Raw genomic sequence first — 18,891 nt, 5'->3', positions numbered from 1 at the left:
GTCTGTATCATCTCACAGGACAGAAAAATCACAAAGAAGAATGAGAAAGTGAGGTAAAATAAAATGATTACAATTTGTGGCATTGAAAATAAAAACAGAGGGAAGTAGATGTAAAAAAGCAGAAGGGGAAAGAGGGAATAAAGAGAGAGAGAGAGAGACAGACAGACAGACAGAGAGAGAGAGAGTAATATTGGTGCATAAAGCACCACCTTTGGGAAACTATAAGAAAATTAGAAAATGTGTCATTCTCCACTATCATCCTTTAAAAGGAAGTGACAGTGAGTCACCAAGACTATAAACTTGGGGTGACTGTAATGAGGGCGATCTTCAGAAATCTTTTCACAAACCGCCAAGAGGAGGCCATCGCCCCATGATCTCCAAGAGTCTCAAGGCTGCCACAAGTGCACACCATGATTCAGGAGTTACTTTCAGAATTTAGTTTGTGTTGATTTCAGGTCAGTAAGGGGTTTACAGATGGATGCAGCTCAAGCAAAACGTAGCGCTGGAAACCAACACTTTTATCTATGATAGCGCCAAGCTTTGCTGAGGTGGTTAATATCAGACTGGAATACAGTCTGACTCCATTGCATATTTGGTTTGGAAGAAAGATCCGAGAGAAATGCAATGACTGGTTAGAAGGAGAGGTCACGGAGTCAGTGCTTGCTTATTATTTACTGGTTTTGTGTGTAAGAATGCGGAGAAGTGCGAGAGGTTTAGTCTGGGACGGTATAGGTCATGGAGACAGGGCTGACTGGCGTGTTTCTCGCTGTAAAGACAGGAGCTCTATTCATGCAGACTCAAAGAACAGCAACACCAGCACAATGAAGCAGGCATGTTAGCATATCTCTACAGACACAGAGCCTCTCTCCGTAACACAGACACACACACACTTACAAATGTACACACACCACAGGGTTCTCCTTTTCTACATATATCCTTATGCACTCTTTCTATGTTGCATACAATTAAACACACACACACAGAGAGTAACAGAAAAAAGAAAAAAAAAAGAATGAATAGTGTATAATGACAGACATGAACCTGCCTCTTGACATACACAGAGGGGTCATAAGAGACTGTTTTTTTCCCATTGCAAAAACAGATCTCAACAGATATATGCAACATTCTAAACGATGCATTTCACCTTTTTGCCACATAATGCTCTTCAAATTCATGCATAATCTGTGTTCAATAAGCTCAGCGGTAATGATTACACATGCTTAATTGGATAAATTAAAGCCCATACATATTGAAAATCAGAAATATGGCCTAAAAATGGAAAAATAGGACCAAGATAGACTTGCACTCTCACCCAGTTAATGAATGGGACTCTTTTAATGCATGGTCTCCAAACACCTTTTACATTTTCTTTTAATTGCCAGATGATTAAATCCCCACTTTTCCACCCTGTTCATAAGCTAACTATAATTAGCAGCGTGTGAACCCCCACACTATACTATTTATTTGTTCTATTCTATTATTATAATTTCATGTTGAATACTGAGTAATAGAAAGTGTTTACTGTAGAGATAAAATAGACAGAGACAGACAGACTATTTTACAGATTTCTATTTTAGCAGAGCAACACAACAGAATACAGGTCAAACCAACCATTACTGTTTTGATAGCTTTTGAAATAAGACAAAATGCAATCACAGAAGAACCACTGATAAGCATTCAGTTCTGCAGAGTACTAAATCCAATCAAGTTTCAGTGACAGTGCACATGCACAAATGTAAATCTTTAAAACACTGTTTGCTAAATTACTGTGTCCAAATACATCACAAAATGAGAGACTTCTGTAATGAATGTTTCTTAAGCCTTCAAGGATCAAGACTTTAACATCCCTTTAATTCTGTGTTAATTTTTATGCTGAATCTGTATGTGTGTGCCAGTATAAGAGAGAGAGAGACAGTTTTGTTAATTGAAAGTAATTGTTTAATCTCGATAAATGTAAGATCGTGCCTTCCTGCTCATTGACATTGACATGCAAGAGGACTAGAATTGGAACCCTACTGGATTTCACTAAGTGATCTTTTAACCTCTGGATCTGCTTTACAGACAAACAGTGGAAATGCTGATTTACCCAATTCACACCACTATATCCTGCATGCTATTTTACATGGTTCAGCCAACATCATTTCTTAAAGTGAGACTGAATGGAAGTCTAAATTTCTGCCCTGATGGCTTTACTCATGAGGGTGTGCCATCCATTTTCAGATGCTTCATGTTAAACACCACAGTCAGAAATGTGACAAAGGGAACCTGTATTCTTCGAAAATAAACAAAGACACAACCGGTCAAAAATTTGGACACATCTATTAATTGTTTGTTTTGTTTGTTTTTTTACTACTACCACATTTAAAATGATAAATTAATCCATTTTAATTTTGTAATCCAATACACTGATACAGTAACAACCAAAAATCTGCTTATTCCGAAAAAAAAAAAAAAGAAAAAAAAGAAAAAATGCAAGAAAACATCATATACATGAGATTTGAAATCATCAGGTTATTCTCCACTTTTGATGTCAAAATGCAAACTGTCATGCGCACAACACTTGTGCACATTGGATAAGCTGGTAAAAATGTGGTAAAGGTGTTTACATGCAACATGAAATTGAGGTAATGGGCAAAAACCTGTGTGTCCATTGGTTTATGATTAAACTGTGCACGTGGCATAATATTGATTACCACAAAATCTAAATTTCGACTCGTCCCTCCTTTTCTTTAAAACAGACACAAATCGAGGTTACAGTGAAGCACTTGCAATGGAAGTGATTGGGGCCAGTTGTTGGAGGGTTTAAAAGCAGAAATGTGAAGCTTATCATTTTATAAAATTCTTATTTTATAATTAATGTAATATTTGAGCTGTAAAGTTGTTTAAATTGTCATTTTTATGGCCGTATAAGTGTTTACTGCGTTACAACATCATGACACCGAAGTTGTAAAACTGGATATAACTTTACACAGAAAAGGTTTGTAAGCAATTTAATCACATTAAAATCATGTTAGCATATATATTGTTTGTGTTGTGGCTACACTTTTGAAACGGTAATTTAATAGAAACAATATTTTAACCTTTATGGATTGGCCCCGTTCACTTCCATTGTAAGGGCCTCACTGTAACTCAGATTTTTGCCCTTTTTTTAAAGAAAAAAATGAATATTTTTGTAATGCTGTCAATTGAACTTAAATTGTGTCGAACACTGAATTTTCCTATAATATTTGTTTACAAAACTACTCTGTAAAAAATTACTAGATCAGTTCATGGAAACTTCTTTACATTGTTTTTAACTCAAAATAATTCAACCAATTTCAGCAACTTGATTTTATAAGTTTTAGCTCAATTTTTAATATAATTTAAATTCAAGGGGGGCAAATAAAGTCTAATCAACTTAAAAATGTAAGCTTTAGCTTTGATTTAGCATAGCATTTCAAGCATGTAAGCATAAGCCTTCAGATCAAAATGTTTTAAAGTCCATGAAAAACATAAATTCAGTTAAGTGTGTTCAAAACTTTTGACTGGTACTGTAGATACAACAAGCAATGATACAGTGTCAAGTTATTATAAAAAACAAAGAGAATGGAGGGAGGGAGGATGTTGACTGGGCGAGAAGAAAATGATGGGATGGGAGTGAATGAGGAAAAGGAGGGAAAAATAAGAGGGAGAGCAAGAGAAGGGAGGGAGAGATGGAGGAAGACTGGCTACACTAACTGTCGAGGCAGTTAATATAAGGTTTTGGAGATAAGGCCACACAGACAAACATTGACAAAATCAGGTGTTCCACCGCAAAGCCGAAGCTGTCAGTCAAACTGAGAGACAGGCCAACAATCAGCACTCGCATTCCGATAAGCACGCCAGAGAGCGCGTGCAGAAACTGCATCTACAGGCACACAGTAATGGAGAGGGGGGAGAAAGAGCACAGACGAGGAGAGAGAAAGAGCAAGTGTGCTAAAAGTCTACACCGTGCAGTGTAGTACAATGTGGCAAAAAATAAGGCAAAAAAGATGATTAAACCAAAGAAAATATAAAAGTGAACAGTTGATAGCAGATGTTTCTCACATTTAAATATAAAAACATACTTTTTTAATTTTAATAACAGGTCCTAAAGGTATAATTATGTTCCCAAAACGAGTTATACATTTTAAATAGAGGTACAAAAAAGGTCCCCTTGGGGGTACCACCCCAGTGACAGCCATTTTACCTTAAACTGTACCTTTTTTCGGCGAGTGTAGGTTTATATCAAAAGCTGGCAGAGGGTTGAATGTGTGTCTGTAGAATTCAGGCCTTTCATCAGATCCATCCATGCTACATATGCCTCACACTGAGGGGGAGGGGGAGGGAAAGGGGGCGAAAGGTGTGAGATCAGACTAGTAAAAATAGCACTTCCTCTCTTGGCCTCAACACCTGGGGAAATGCCAGAAGGTGAATGAGGTTGAGAGGGATGGAGCAAGAAAATACATCGTGAGTCTAGGAGGTTCTGAAAGACAGCGAGATAATTTGACCAAAAATGAAAATTCTGTCATAATTTTTTCACCCTTTTGTTTCCATATGACTTTCTTTCTTCAATGGAACAAAAAGGAAGATGTTAGGCAGAACGCTAGCCTCAGTCACCATTCACTTTCCTTGCATCTTTTTTACATTTAATGAAAGTGAATGGTGACAGAGGCTAACATTCTGCCTAACATATCATTTTGTGTTCCATGGAAGAAATAATAAGTCACACAGTAAAAGAAAAACACGAGATTGAGTAAATGATCGCAGAATTTTAATTTCAGGTTGAACTATCTCTTTAAGATTTAAAATCAGCTGTTTGACAATAAGTGCTAATAAAGCTGCTGATCTTAAAGTCAGTGCTCTGATTTTCTTTTTAATTGTTTTCTCTTATTGTTTCAATATGCTAGTTAAACTGTGACCACAAAAGCTGCTTAAACAGTGCAAGTTCTTCTGTTTTTCTTCATTGAAACTGCACATTCTGCAGTTTGGATGTTTGTATATTCATTAAGTGTGGTTAGTTTAGTGTAATGAATTTCTACACTGATTTTGTTGATGTCAGTGCGGAATGGTAGATACTTTTTTCTTGATGGTTCCTCTGAATTTCATATACTTTTTATTGTGCTATGATTATAGTCATGTTGTAATTAAATTAGAGGTGTTCAAATTTTACAAACTCAGGACCCCCATTCAGACTATCAGCCAACCCATGAACCACGAATGTAAAAAAGTTAGATTTTCTCTGTAACATTTCATAATAATTTTAAACTTTAACAAACATTATTGCCTTTTCAATGCTTTAGGTCATTAACGTACCACATTTTTATTCTTATTATTTTTAAAGAAAATCTCAACCTTATCTGTCCCTGTTTGAAAACAGTTAAGTTGGATAATCCGTCTGAAATAATATCTCTGGTGTATATGAATAAACTTTGATTTCGTTTTGCAAAACTGAAATTCTCAGCCTATCACTTCTGCACAGTTATGCCATTTCTGAAATGTTGAATCATTACCATAAAGCGAACTATTATCTGTTGTAAATAGAGCCGAAGAGAGCATGTTTTTGGGAGACTCTGTAAATAACACACTGCTTTACATGAGTGTGAATTATTGGGAGATCTATTCTCTGGTGTCATCAACCAGTGAACACATGCAGTACTTTTATTTGTTTGTGTGCTCTGAGATACAGCAAGCGCAATATTATTTCTGGAGTATTCTGCCTGAGAATGAAGCCTTGTCAATATGTTTATTCTGTGAGGATGTCAGCTAGATATTAAAAAGAATAGCTTTCTTATCCCTCTTCTGTGAGGCAACAGATATGCATTACTTTGTTACTGGTTCACAATAAGATATTGTCATAAGTGCCATGTGATTATTTTCCTCCTGCTAATTCTAGGCATTTTCCGAAAACTGTCTCTCACAATTTTTATTTTTTAATAAAAAGATAAAAATTCATTTTCAGTTATATGGCAATCCCTGACCATAGGAAACTGCCTTTTTATTATCTAAAATAAATTATTCAGTTGTTTTTTGATATTGCTGAAGAGCTACTTGCATTCATTAGTTAAATTGAAGTGGTTGTTTAACAGTTTGAGTCAATCTGGCATTTTAGTATTATTAAAGCAATACTTCTCTTTGTGTAAGGATTATGTAGATGCTTTGACTTTTGATATTACATATTTTAAGAGACCTCAAAAGATCTCGATTCTTGCAATATCACTGCATAAATTATCACGGTCACCACTATGGAAGAATATAGCCCCAAGAATAAACAATGAAAATTACCATAAATCTGCCCTGCTAATGACTAAGGTTAAGTCAAACTCTCAGAAATAGAAACAGTCAAGCAAACAAATATGTTCACAGCAGTTGGAGCGTGCTAGCTGACGGGTCCTTTCCTATACATGCTGCCAAAGATATTCTCATAAAAGCATGATGCCACAGGCAGGGCACATGAGGAGGGTGAAAGTGATGTACCAACAATCTCAGCAGCCAAGTCAGAGTAGAAACACACTGCCCCCAATTGGCTGGTTTCGGAAACACAGGTAACCACCCAACCAAGGTTCACCTTTGTTTGGTCAATTTGGAGAGAGTTGTGGCAAGATATTACAGAAAACCCACAGAGAGAGATGAATAGCATGACATTTAACATGACAATACAATTATGCCACAGTGGTAATCAGTTTCATTAATTAAAAGTGTCTTAAAGCATTTTTCAGAGTTAAATATGTTGTACATTTGACTTCCAATCAAGATTTTGCAGCACTGTCAAAATTATTTTCTGTGGTCAAATTTCTGAATATGACAGCATACCACAGATACAGTCCTGTTAATAGCTTAACTTGAATTTAACCCAGATTATTCCTTAAATAAAGTTAATCAAAATGCTCTTTGAAGTGTGCTCTGTTTAATTTGTTCCTGTGCATTTTGTACTAAGGAACGGGGGTGGATTTCTATGGGAGAGAAAAGTACTTTATGTCATTTGTATGCAACTTCAAAAGAAATAAGAACACTGAGATGTTTTGAATTGAAAATGAATCCTTTAAAGTATAGGTGCGGTCACAAAATAGGGATAAAAGATTGATCTACCTGTAGTAGAAGTAAGCCACCCCCCCTTGTTTCCTCATAGAGACCCAAACACACACATTTGGGGGTATGAGTGTGTAAGCATGTAAAGGGTTAAAGAGGGTTCCTGCTGTGCTCTCTGCTTCTGTGTCTCGGCCCATTACACTTGCCGGAGTACAGCAGTATGGTGCCATCAATTACAGCCTGGCTGCACTGCCATCAATACAGAGAGCAAGAGAGAGCAGCACCACAGTCACATAAACACGACAAACGGCCACATTAAAACCTCCAGCTCACCTCTTTCACTCTCTCACTCCCTATCTCGAGGTTTCAGCCTCTTTCACTTGCACACACACCTATTTTCTTTTTCTCAAGCTCCAGAAGCTCCCATCATTTTTTGCTTTCTCCACAAGTGTATGTCTTTGTCTTCATCCCTCTCAGTCTAGCAAACAGAAGCTTTTCTTTTCTGTCCACCTCATGAGCACTGTTCTTTCCTGTACTTTCCTGTGTGATAGTTATATCTATCCTTTTCCTAAAAGTCTATATAGTATTTCTATTGTGATCCTTTTAGACCTCTCAGATCATCCTGTCATGGTTTACTCACATACACATACACACAGGGATCAATATATCTATAGACACTCAAGACAGAGAATTATATTTATACTGTGTAAATTCCACAGTTCTCTTGCAAGTGCATGTACACACATTTACATAGCTATTGTATATAAATGGGGACACAGTTAACTTATATTGTTTTAAATAAAGCTAATTATAAATACTTAAGATAAACATTTAACAATTTTTCAATAATTTTTTTTTTTAATGTTTCAGCATTATTGAAACATTACAGTATTTAGTTTATGAACTTTTTCCAAATGTCGACGTCTCCAAATGCCCCAAAAGGGAGGTTTTTCATATTGCATTAACTTCTAGGGACACATTTATCTACAAAGTATAGCAAAGTAAACACACACACACATACAAAGCTAATAATAAACACTACTGACTAACCCTATGCCACAACCTACCCCTAAAAGGCTTTTTCTGCACTGTAAGGGGCCATTCACACCTAACAGGTTTTTGCATCCGTCCGGGCTGTTTTGACTGTCTGTTTTGATTTTTTTTAGCCTCTCATGCAGGAGCTCTGCATTTTGGACACTGTGTGAAGTTATAAAGAAATTCAGCTGGTAAAAACACATCTTGAGACACCTACGTTCTGTTCTATTTGTTGCATTGCATCTGGTTTTTTACCACACAAATGCGTTCAGTCTAAATGGACCCATGGAATAATAATTACAAAATAAAAACATTATATTATGAATGAATTGTTTTTCCAATTGAGGATGTTCCTGGATGTCCCCAAACTATAGATATGCACACACAGACTGCACACACCCTTGATAACTTAAGTGAATAGGTGTGAAACCCTCAATAAATTAATTTCATAGAAGTGCCTCTCCAGTTAGATCCATTTTCTAACAAACACTCTCTAAAATATGACACATTTTATGGCATGAAGTTCTGCTGGGAAGTACCATTGAGGGCTGAAGTGCATACAACTTATTTTTACCTGGGAAGGGTATGTTGATGTGTGTAATATTATTTTGATGTTAAAATGCTTTCTCCTATCACAGCTTAATGTGCAGTGAAACTATAAATGAACCATAAAGTATATATGCAGATTTCCCTAAAAATTTTCAACACTCTGGCTCTGTCGCACTTTCAACACTTTTGTTTGAGAACTGATAGCAGTGGAATTCATATTTATGAGGAAAGCGCTACCTGATTGGTTAGAGTTGGGTTTTGGGGTAGGGATAAGGTTGTGCTATAGTTTCTCCGACCAATCAGGTATCGCTTTCTTCGTGAATATAAATGACTCTTCCGCTGTCTTCCTACGTTTTCGGAAATTTGCAGCCAGACATGTCAGCTTCTGGCACAACCAATGGTCTGAGATTGGGACTGGATCACCTGTTTGTTTAAACAATAGCAGACACTGGTGAAGGTTCTGGGAAACCTGTTAGGTTTGGTCACTAGTGATATAGAAATTAGACACTTTGCTCAAATGACTGGTAGTCAACAAACGCAACTGGGTTCCATTAAAATGACATATCACTGCAAATCAAAAACCAACTAATCTTCATGGTGGAGAAACTTTCTGTGGTTAGTAGAACTTAAAATGCTGAATAGAGACTGTTGAATACGTGTTATACATGTACAATACGAAACATTCTTATGGGCATATTGTGGAGAAAGCTGTTGTGCAGTCTGTGAATGTGTCTGTGAATTCACTTCAATCCATCGACCTTGAAAGAGAACAGACAGTCTGCCTGGCATTTAGCAAAGAAATGTACAGAATAAGCCACTGTTTTTTTGTTTTTGTTTTTTTTTCTAATGTATGTGGTGATTTACAGTCGGGCCACTTACAATGCCCACCTTAAGTATTTGGACAGTAAGACACTTTTCATATTTTTGGCATTGTACGGCACCACAATGGATTTGAAATGAAGCAATCAATATGTGATTGAAGTGCAGACTGTCAGCTTTCACTTGAAGGGATTTACATCCAAATTGGGTGAATGGTTTAAGAATTTTTTTTTTTACAGCATTTTATACATAGCCCCCACCCCCCCTTCAGCGGCTCAAAAGTAATTGGACAATGAACTGATAAGCTGTTTCATAGCCAGGTGTGGGCTGTTCCCAGGTTATCTTATTAAAAATTAAGCAATTAAAAGGTCTGGAGTGTATTCCAAATGTGGAATTTGCATTTGGAAGCTGTTGCTCTAAACTCTCATTAGGTCCACAGAGCTGTCAATGCAAGTAAAGCTGGCCATCATCAAGAAAAACCCCTTCAAAACATCAAGCCAAGTCAAGAACACTCTCCAGGAGGTAGGTATATCATTGTCAAAGTCTACAATCAAGAGAAGACTTCATGAATGTAGGTGCAAAACCACTGGTAAGCCTCAAGAATAGGAAGTGCACATTAGACTACCAAAAAGCATATAAAAAAGCCTGCCAAATTCTGGAACACTTTTCTTTGGACAGATGAAACTAAAGTGAATCTGTACCAGATTCATGGGAAGAGTATGGAGAATGATCGAAGCATACCACATCAACTGTAAATATGGTAGCGCCAGTGTTATTGCATGGGCTTGTATAGCTGCCAATACAAAAGGGTCACTAGTATTTGGTGAAGGATGTATTCTGATGTGTTTAGGGCTATATTTTCTGCACAGATTTAGCCAAATGCTGCATAACTGAGAGGACGACATTTCACAGTACTAAATGGCAATGACCAAAACATACTGTGAAAGCAGCTTAAGAACTTTTCAAGACAAAGAAGTGGAATATTCTTCAATAGCTGAGTCAGTCACCTGACATCAACCCAATTAAACATGCATTTCAGTTCTTGAAGACAAAACTGAAAACAGAAAGACCCCAAAACAAGCAGCAACTTAAGACAGCTGCAGTAAAGGCCTGGCAAATCATCACTTGGGAGGGAATTCAAAATTTGGTGATGTCAGTGGGTTCCAGACTTCAGACAGTGATTCACTGCAAAGGATTTCAACCAAGTATTAAGATTATTATTGTATTGATTAATATGTTAGTTTGTCAAATTAATTTTTTGCCCCTGAATATGGGGGGTCTGTACTGTATATAAAATGTGCTGGTATTCCTAAACCCTTTTCCCAATTTGTATGTAAAGCCCTTCAAATTAAAGCTGACAGTCAGCACTTCACTTCACTTATTATCATTTCAAGTCCACTGTGGTGGAGTACATTATCGAAAGTGTCTCACTGTCCAAATACTTAAAGAGGGCACTGTATATAGCAGTTTTGCTTCACTGACATAAACTTTTAGTTTTGAATAAAATAAGATCTTACTGGACAAATAACTGAGTATGGGAACTAAAGTTAATCCATCAGGATCTTATGGTTCTTGTTTGATCCAGTTAGAACTGGTTCCAAATTGTGATAAAAATTCCATGATCATTTCCTTAGGAATTTTATCGTGAGGAACAGGTGCCAGATTCTTGAAACATTCTTCAGAATAAAGAGAAAAAAAAATTACGAATATTTGGTATTACCCAAAAGACTGTCTTTCTTATCTTCCAGAAACTTCTTTATTTTACTTTAGAAGATTTTTGTATATCTGGCTCAGTTTCTATTGCCATCAATTTTAAGTGTTTGTCCTCTTTTTAAAACCGTACCCGTAACACCATTCTCAAGTTGTTCACATTGAGAGTGACATTATTTTATTCATATGCCTAAAGCTCATTGTTGAAGAGACACTCTTTAATCATTGTGCATGGCTTAACATTGGCCTCCGCTCAAACTGTGGCTATACATTACAAAAACTGCAGTATGCAAGCAGAAGAGCACTTTCATTGACCATGTTTCTTTTAAATAGACCATTTTAAAAGAGATCATTTCACTCCATATGATATATGAAGTATGCTGATCAAGAGTGGATGTCCAAATGAATCAAGAAAGCAATCACACATTTCTTAGAATGATTGTAACTGCATGGAAAAATGCCTGAGGAGCTTGCATGAGAAACAAAGTCAGCACTGCTTAATAATAATAATAATAATAAAAAAGTGTTTATTTTGCTTCATATACATGCGTTGACTTTTAGCAGACCGGTTTACACAGCCATGTGCTTCATCATGTTAAATATTTATACAGTATGTATCTGTGTACAAAACTTGGGACATGGTTTTTACAGAGGGTATGTTAACCAATAGCAAAATGCAAAAGTAACCAAAAGCAAAAAGCAAAGGTACTATTTGAGTAATACACTTGAAAACAAGCATACAAAATAAATCAAAATATAAAAACATATAAGCAGCATTTCACACGTCAATCTATATATCACTGTCTAGTAAATATCAAGACAGGGTCCTCTAAAACAAACAGATCAGGTTAAATTTCAAAAGTGGAACATTTTGAATAAAGAATTGATGCATTTTTCTTAAATTACTGTTTTGGTGTGAATGTGTAAACTCTATTCAGGTCTGATGGTCCCACTAGCAACACCACAGCTGAAAATACACCATACAAAATTACATGCATAAGCTTCAGCTATGGTCTCTCAAGATGCTAATTTTATGTAAAACGAGGTTTTTCACTCAAGGTATCCCAAAGGAGATAACTATAATGGCTTTACAACAACTGTAATTATTTAGAGTGAAAAAAGTTTTTTTTTCCAATTCTTCAGGAATCTCAATGACAGGAACAAAAGAGTGTAACTTGAGTGAGTTTAATATGTAGAACTTCAGTTGGAGGTGAGCTGAGAAGAGGAGCTGCTACTGCCAGAACTCTTGGCGCTCTTCTGCCCCCTGGTGGCGCTGACCTGCCGTGGCACCCGCTGACTGGAACCATCTCTTGCAGTCTTCTCCCCTTGCCCTGAACTTGTTTTACTGCGTACTGAACCACAAATACACGCAAGAAAGTAACACACAAGAAAACAATGATTAAGACACATAAATATACCATGACATTATAAGCAGGCCTCGAGAGAATCTGCAGACTTTTTTTTCTTTGCATTTTTGTAGCGATTTTGGGGCACAATTGGATTTACAAATGGATTTAGACATGGTAAAATACCACTCTTACTGGGTGATTCTCACGAAATAACCCAGTAAGTTGGGTTACTTGGCGGTGCCAAGGGAGTTCAAGTATGAAGTTTACATACTTTAATGCAAAAAAAAAAAAAGAAAAAAAAAAACCGTATAATGATAATTGGTGGATAAAACATGCGTAACTGTCACGAAAATAATGTCACATTGTAAAAATTCTTAATGGCCCTAAAATATGCTTAATTTCCTACATGCAAAAGAATTTCATAATTGTTTCTTTAGATTTTAGAGTAAATTATGAGCATGACATTTTCTTGACAGGTCTTTATTCCTGAGAACCACCCTATTGCTAGCTGAAAGTATTATCAATTCAGCAAAAATATTTAAAAATGAACATGAGAAGCGGGAGATGCATTTGTAAGTTTTTAAATGGTGGCCGTTCAAATTCTGTGGAAATCTGCAGAGCGTTTTGCAGAGTTCTGGGGGTGCAGATTCCTTGTGGGCCTGGGGAGTTGGAATATGTAATTTATAGTGATTTGCAAAATTTAATTAGACCCTTTTTTATCCAAGGCAACTTATAGGAAAACAGTTGCATAGTAATTAGCAATGCAGTGCCAAAGTGAGCAGATACCAACAGTTTCAAGCTAATGAAGTTGACATGCATGCTTTTCGTTTCAATGTTGATGGCAGACAAGTTTGCGGGATGCTGGTTTACTAGTGCATTTATTACAGGGTCAAAACCGACACACACCATTAACAGACACTCATTTACCATGAAAAGCAGAGGACCCTACTGCTGGATGAGTCACAGAGTCCGTGAGACACATGAAGAGAGCAGATCTAGGGGATTGAACCCCAAAGTTCAGAGCATAGAGCCTGTACATGACAGACACAATCAGCGGAGCATGAGGATGAGAAATTAAGCGGCATGAAACTGAGGCAGGAATTAGTTAAGACAAGTTCGTTATGTCAGCGATGGGAATGAATAGAAGACCTTGAACTTGAAAGCATCTGTATTAAAAGGGTAGGATGGACCCAAGCTAAAAGAGATAGAATGAGGAAAAACCTTGAGCGCTTGTGTCACCAGAGCTGTAGACCACTATCTTAGCCCCTCCCCTTAGTGGGCGGGTTGCAGAGGAAGTGGGAGGGGCTGCAGTTTTAGCGCTCTTTCCAGAAACCACACACTCCTCCTCTACAGGAAGTCACACGCAGATCACCAAATTGAAATATAGTGGAACAAAACAGCAGAGGAAACATGGATAGGGTAATCAGAGGATAAAGTCCGAAAGGTTCGATGTGTAACAAGTATTACCTGATAAACACAAACTATTATCTGATGGTAAATTTACCTGGAAACATCTTTGCAAATAAAGAGTGCTCATCCTTCTTGCATTCTTTATGAAGGTCTAATGGCTTTGCTAAACTTTTTTAAATAATACATCCAATATTTTCCCCCAAATTCCAAGCTTTAATTTTTTATTTTTTTTTTTATTCAAATTCATCATCAAAATTGTGTTTAGTGAAATGGATCCAAACATTAATACCATGAAAATAAAACGAATACTTTTCAACATACCATTGCATTTGTTTTTATCTAATGAAGTTCTTCAGTAAGGATCTTCACAACATAATCTAAAACACAACATTGGTCTAATTTTTGTTAAATAAATTGCTGCACAAAAGAGCATCACATCATAAATGAAAATGTTGATGAAAACTTATATTCAGTCCAACAGCTTGCTTGTGAGATATAGGTTAAATATAATAATAATAATAATAATAATAATAACACACATTTTACTGAACACTAGTATTATATTTGTCGCAATTTCGAGCGTCAAACTTTTATTTTGTCGTGAAGGCTTTTCCGGTTCTGTGTTGTAAACAGTAGTTTTCACACTTCCGGATAAGACATTGGTTGTCTGATTCAGTGTGATTATTAAAGCACAAAAGTTTGTGATCTCATTATATAAAGTCTGTATATTGTCTGCAGGCGCTACTCACGTCACAGTGTATGTGCGATCTCTTCTGTCATCTACTTCAATAAGCACAGCGTGTGATGCTCGTTAAATGGGGTTGTTTTAAGCATATGAGCAGCTTCACATGTTCACTTTGCAGCGCGCAGTACATATAAACTGCATATTTATTTAATTAAATTGCACATTTGTGGGTTAATAATCGCAGAAGGAAATATCACAATTTTAATTTGATTAACTGTCCATTTCAGTGTAGAATGATCACAGAACACGCACTCAAATAAGCGTTTGAGCATTTGTAAGAGGCCGTCTGTATATCAGAGTGCGCCATTACCGAACTGAGTCGGTGCTTGGTACTTCCTGTAACAGTGGTATCATTACATCTTTATTATTTTAGTGTCAACTTGGTTACGGAGTACCAATACTTTTGACAACACTAGGTAGGGCTTCATGATTGTGAGAAAAATCTGTTATTTCCCTTGATATTGTAATCACGATCATTAATTTTTACTAATAGAATTTACATTAAATTCCTTTTTTGTGTGGGGCACATTACAAGCTACACTTCTCAAAACAAGCATAGAACTTTGTTCCTTAATTATCGCTATTATATCGTTATATTATAATGGCAGCGTTCTAGTTGGTGCACCATTACTGATAGGCTTATGAACTCAACAAACATGTCTGCGATTGGTTATAATGCTCAACCACTGAAAAAATTTTTTAAATACAACATTTTAAATCAGCGGGAGTAGATCTAAATTAAATGCTGTAATTGACACTTTTCATGATTAGTTAATTGCAGCAGCTGTCATTGTAATCTCAATTATTTTTCCGATTAATTTTGCAGCCTTAAACAAAGGAAAAATAGTTTTTGTTTTGTAAGAGACGATAGCTGGACAAAGATAAAGCTGCTACCTCTTTTTGGATGTTGCCTACAGTATTGGTCTGACTTGGTTTATTTTAAATCCATGAGTTTTACATCAGCAACATTCACCTTTAGACTCTGAAGGTGCAGTGGTGGTGTGGGACGTTGTGGATGTGTCACCAGTGGACGTTTCAGAGGCCTTCTGTCCAGCACACATGGTCTTTAAGGTCTGAAAGACTGCCAGAGGTGCAACATTCATCTTCAACAGGTCCACTATGGTCCTGTGGAGTCAACGTGACCATTCAGAATAATCAATAGACACAGATATTAACCGAAAAACAGATAAGCAAAAGTATAATGTAATTTTGATTTTCAAAGCACTCACTTGAAAACCTCTTGATCAAGGATGATCCCAGCAGCCTGGGTAAGTTCAAACAGCTCAGTCTCCTCGGCATTTAACACTTTTTTCTTCTTGATATTGTATTTCTGCACATTTCCGCTGACGGTCACGCTGAGAGAGGGGGAATCTGGGGCAGCGGGCATCGTGCCGGGCTGTGCTGACTGTGACATATGTCACCAATAATGCCTACATATAAAGCAACACAATCAAGGCATCTATATATTAGATATTACTAATCTGTAAATCACTGGATTTAAATCAGTTAAAGCCAGAAAATGAATGCATTAAAACTGAGATGTGTGGGGTTTCTTACCTGATAACAACATTTAAATAATAATATATTTTTAATATTATAAATATAAATTTATTTTATTTGTCAAATCAAATCACTTTATTGTCACACAACCATATACACAAGTGCAACAATGGGTGAAAGTCTTGGGTGCAGTTCCAAGCAACATAGCAGTCATGACAGTGTTGAGATATATACCAATTTACAATAAACATCAGATTTATACAACACAATTTACTATCTAATATACACAACACAATATACAAATAATAATATACAATGTAGAGTATACAATACACACAATATAGAATACACATACAATATAGAATACACAGTATACAATAAAAATAGAATATATAAAATATACAGTATGTTGTATTGTGCTATATTGACATTCAGGCTGTCGGTTGATAGTCAGTTGCCAGTATTGTTAAGAGAGAATATAATTTATGACAGTTCAGTGTAAGATAATAAGATTAATAAAGTGCAGTGCTGATGTATATTGATCGTGAGAGATCAAGAGTTCAAAAGTCTGATTGCTTGGGGGAAGAAGCTCTCATGGAATCGGCTGATGCTGCGATACCACCTGCCTGATGGTAGCAGTGAAAGCAGCCCATGGCTCGGGTGGCTGGAGTCTCTGATGATCCTCCGAGCTTTTTTCACACACCACCTGGTACAGATGTTCTAGAGGGAGGGAAGCTCACCTCCGATGATGTGTCTGGCAGTTCGCACCACCCTTTGTAGGGCTTTGCGGTTGAGGGTGGTGCTGTTGCCGTACCAAGCAGTGATGCAGCCAGTCAGGATGCTCTCTACAGTGCTGGTGTAGAACTGTGTGAGGATGTGGTGGTTCATTCCAAACTTCCTCAGCCGTCTCAGGAAGAAGAGGCGCTGGTGAGCCTTCTTCAGAACGGCCTCAGTGTGGACGGACCATGTGAGTTCCTCAGTGATGTGGACACCGAAGAACTTGAAGCTGCTGACGCACTCCACTGGTGCTCCATTGATGGTGATGGGGCTGTATTCTGTCTTTTCTCCTGAAGTCCACCACAAACTCCTTGGTCTTACTGACGTTGAGGGAGAGGTTGTGCTCCTGACACCAGTGTGTCAGAGTGTGCACCTCCTCTCTGTAGGCTGTTTCATCATTGTCAGTGATCAGACCTACCACCGTCGTATCATCAGCAAACTTAATGATGGCATTGGGGCTATGTGTTGCCACACAGTCATGTGTGTACAGGTAATACAGGAGTGGGCTGAGAACACAGCCCTGCAGGGCTCCAGTGTTGAGGATCAGTGATAAGGAGATGTTGCTGCCCATTCTAACCACCTGGCGTCTGCTTGACAGGAAGTCCAGGATCCAGCTGCACTGCGAACTGTTTAAGCCCAGAGCCCGGAGTTTCTCATCAAGCTTGGAGGGCACTATGGTGTTGATTGCTGAGCTGTAGTCTACAAACAGCATTCTCACATAAGTGTTCCTTTTTTCCAGCTGGGAGAGAGCAGAGTGTAATGTAGATGCAATAGCATCGTCAGTGGAGCGGTTGTTGAGGTATGCAAACTGCAGTGAGTCCAGTGAGGGAGGTAGCACAGAGCAGATGTAATCTCTGTGTCTGTAAACCCACAAACCAACCCCATGCTTGAGTAAAACAATATACAGTGGATCATATATTGTACTCGAGATAACAATACAAGTGAAGTCCATGTAAAGTCATTTCACAATGACCAAAAAGGAGTATTCATTGAATGGTTTCGCTTACAACCCCTTTTATAAATCAAACGAGGCAAACCAGCGTGGCTATAACGCATTAATATATCAACAACTCAATGGTAAAATATTATGTAAAAAAAAAAAACTTTTATTAAACAATGCAATGTTCATACACATAAATACAGCATGCATTGTCAGACCACTATCCAATATTCACAACCAAACTAATATTACAGCCAAGCTTACATGCAAGCCAGTTTGCCTGTATAGCTATTAGCTGCCTAGCTACCATACTTTTATAGGTTAGAAAGAAATGTTGTTTCTGCTCTAAATTCAACTGTAAAGTGTAATACGATACTCACAAATAATAGTCGACTAAAGTGAGACGTGCGCCCATTCCCTCTAGGTTTGTGTGTTGTAGGTTGTCAATAACTCTACACACAGGATATTTACTGCCACCGTCTGGACTGGAGCATAAAATGATTCCTACAGGGGGCGCTCGACGGCTCAGAAAATTAAATTCCTCTTAGAGCTGTATTCAAAATAGAGCACGTTTTTGCCCTACCACTGCAGACAATTGTACTTTAAGAGAAGAATAGTCGTTAAAATCTATTGATTGCAAGGATTAGTACCTGAAATACGAAAGTAAACACGCATTTAGCTTTCATTCAATTTAGTTTTCACACTTGTTAATTTTAGTTTAGTTTTCATTTTCTCATTGTTTTAGTTTCCGTTTAATTTTAGTTTTATTTAATTTTTTAAAACTTAGTTTTAGTATTTATGCCAAATCAAATGAATGTACTAATATCATTTAAAATGTCTCACGTCATTCAGTTTCTTAGGGCAGGCTTGTGTTACCTCTGTCTAGTGGCATTTTCATGTTTATTTAAGGTAGATTGGAAATGTTTCAAAGATGTGTACAATGGTACGGTTAAGCTTGACACTATTGTATACACAGGGTACAACGGAGCTAAAGGCAGCCCTTAAGGAAAATTCACTTTTTTAATATTTGA

At 37.1% G+C, this 18,891-nt stretch overlaps 1 protein-coding gene across 1 annotated transcript; it reads right to left on the bottom strand.

Annotated features, from left to right (window-relative positions):
• Positions 1-11,646: 11,646 nt before the first annotated feature.
• LOC127431229 (mitotic-spindle organizing protein 2-like) lies at positions 11,647-18,304 on the bottom strand. Its single transcript, XM_051681566.1, has 5 exons — positions 18,241-18,304; positions 15,873-16,073; positions 15,617-15,768; positions 13,710-13,835; positions 11,647-12,491 (listed from the first exon to the last, which is right to left on the bottom strand). Exons 2-5 carry the CDS (start codon positions 16,055-16,057, stop codon positions 12,340-12,342), a joined length of 615 nt encoding a protein of 204 aa, XP_051537526.1. The 5' UTR covers positions 16,058-16,073; positions 18,241-18,304; the 3' UTR covers positions 11,647-12,339.
• Between the last annotated feature and the right edge of the window lie 587 nt (positions 18,305-18,891).

Source organism: Myxocyprinus asiaticus, chromosome 40 (assembly GCF_019703515.2).
Source record: "Myxocyprinus asiaticus isolate MX2 ecotype Aquarium Trade chromosome 40, UBuf_Myxa_2, whole genome shotgun sequence".
Lineage (NCBI taxonomy): Eukaryota > Metazoa > Chordata > Actinopteri > Cypriniformes > Catostomidae > Myxocyprinus > Myxocyprinus asiaticus.
This window is presented reverse-complemented; position numbering and strand designations above follow the sequence as displayed.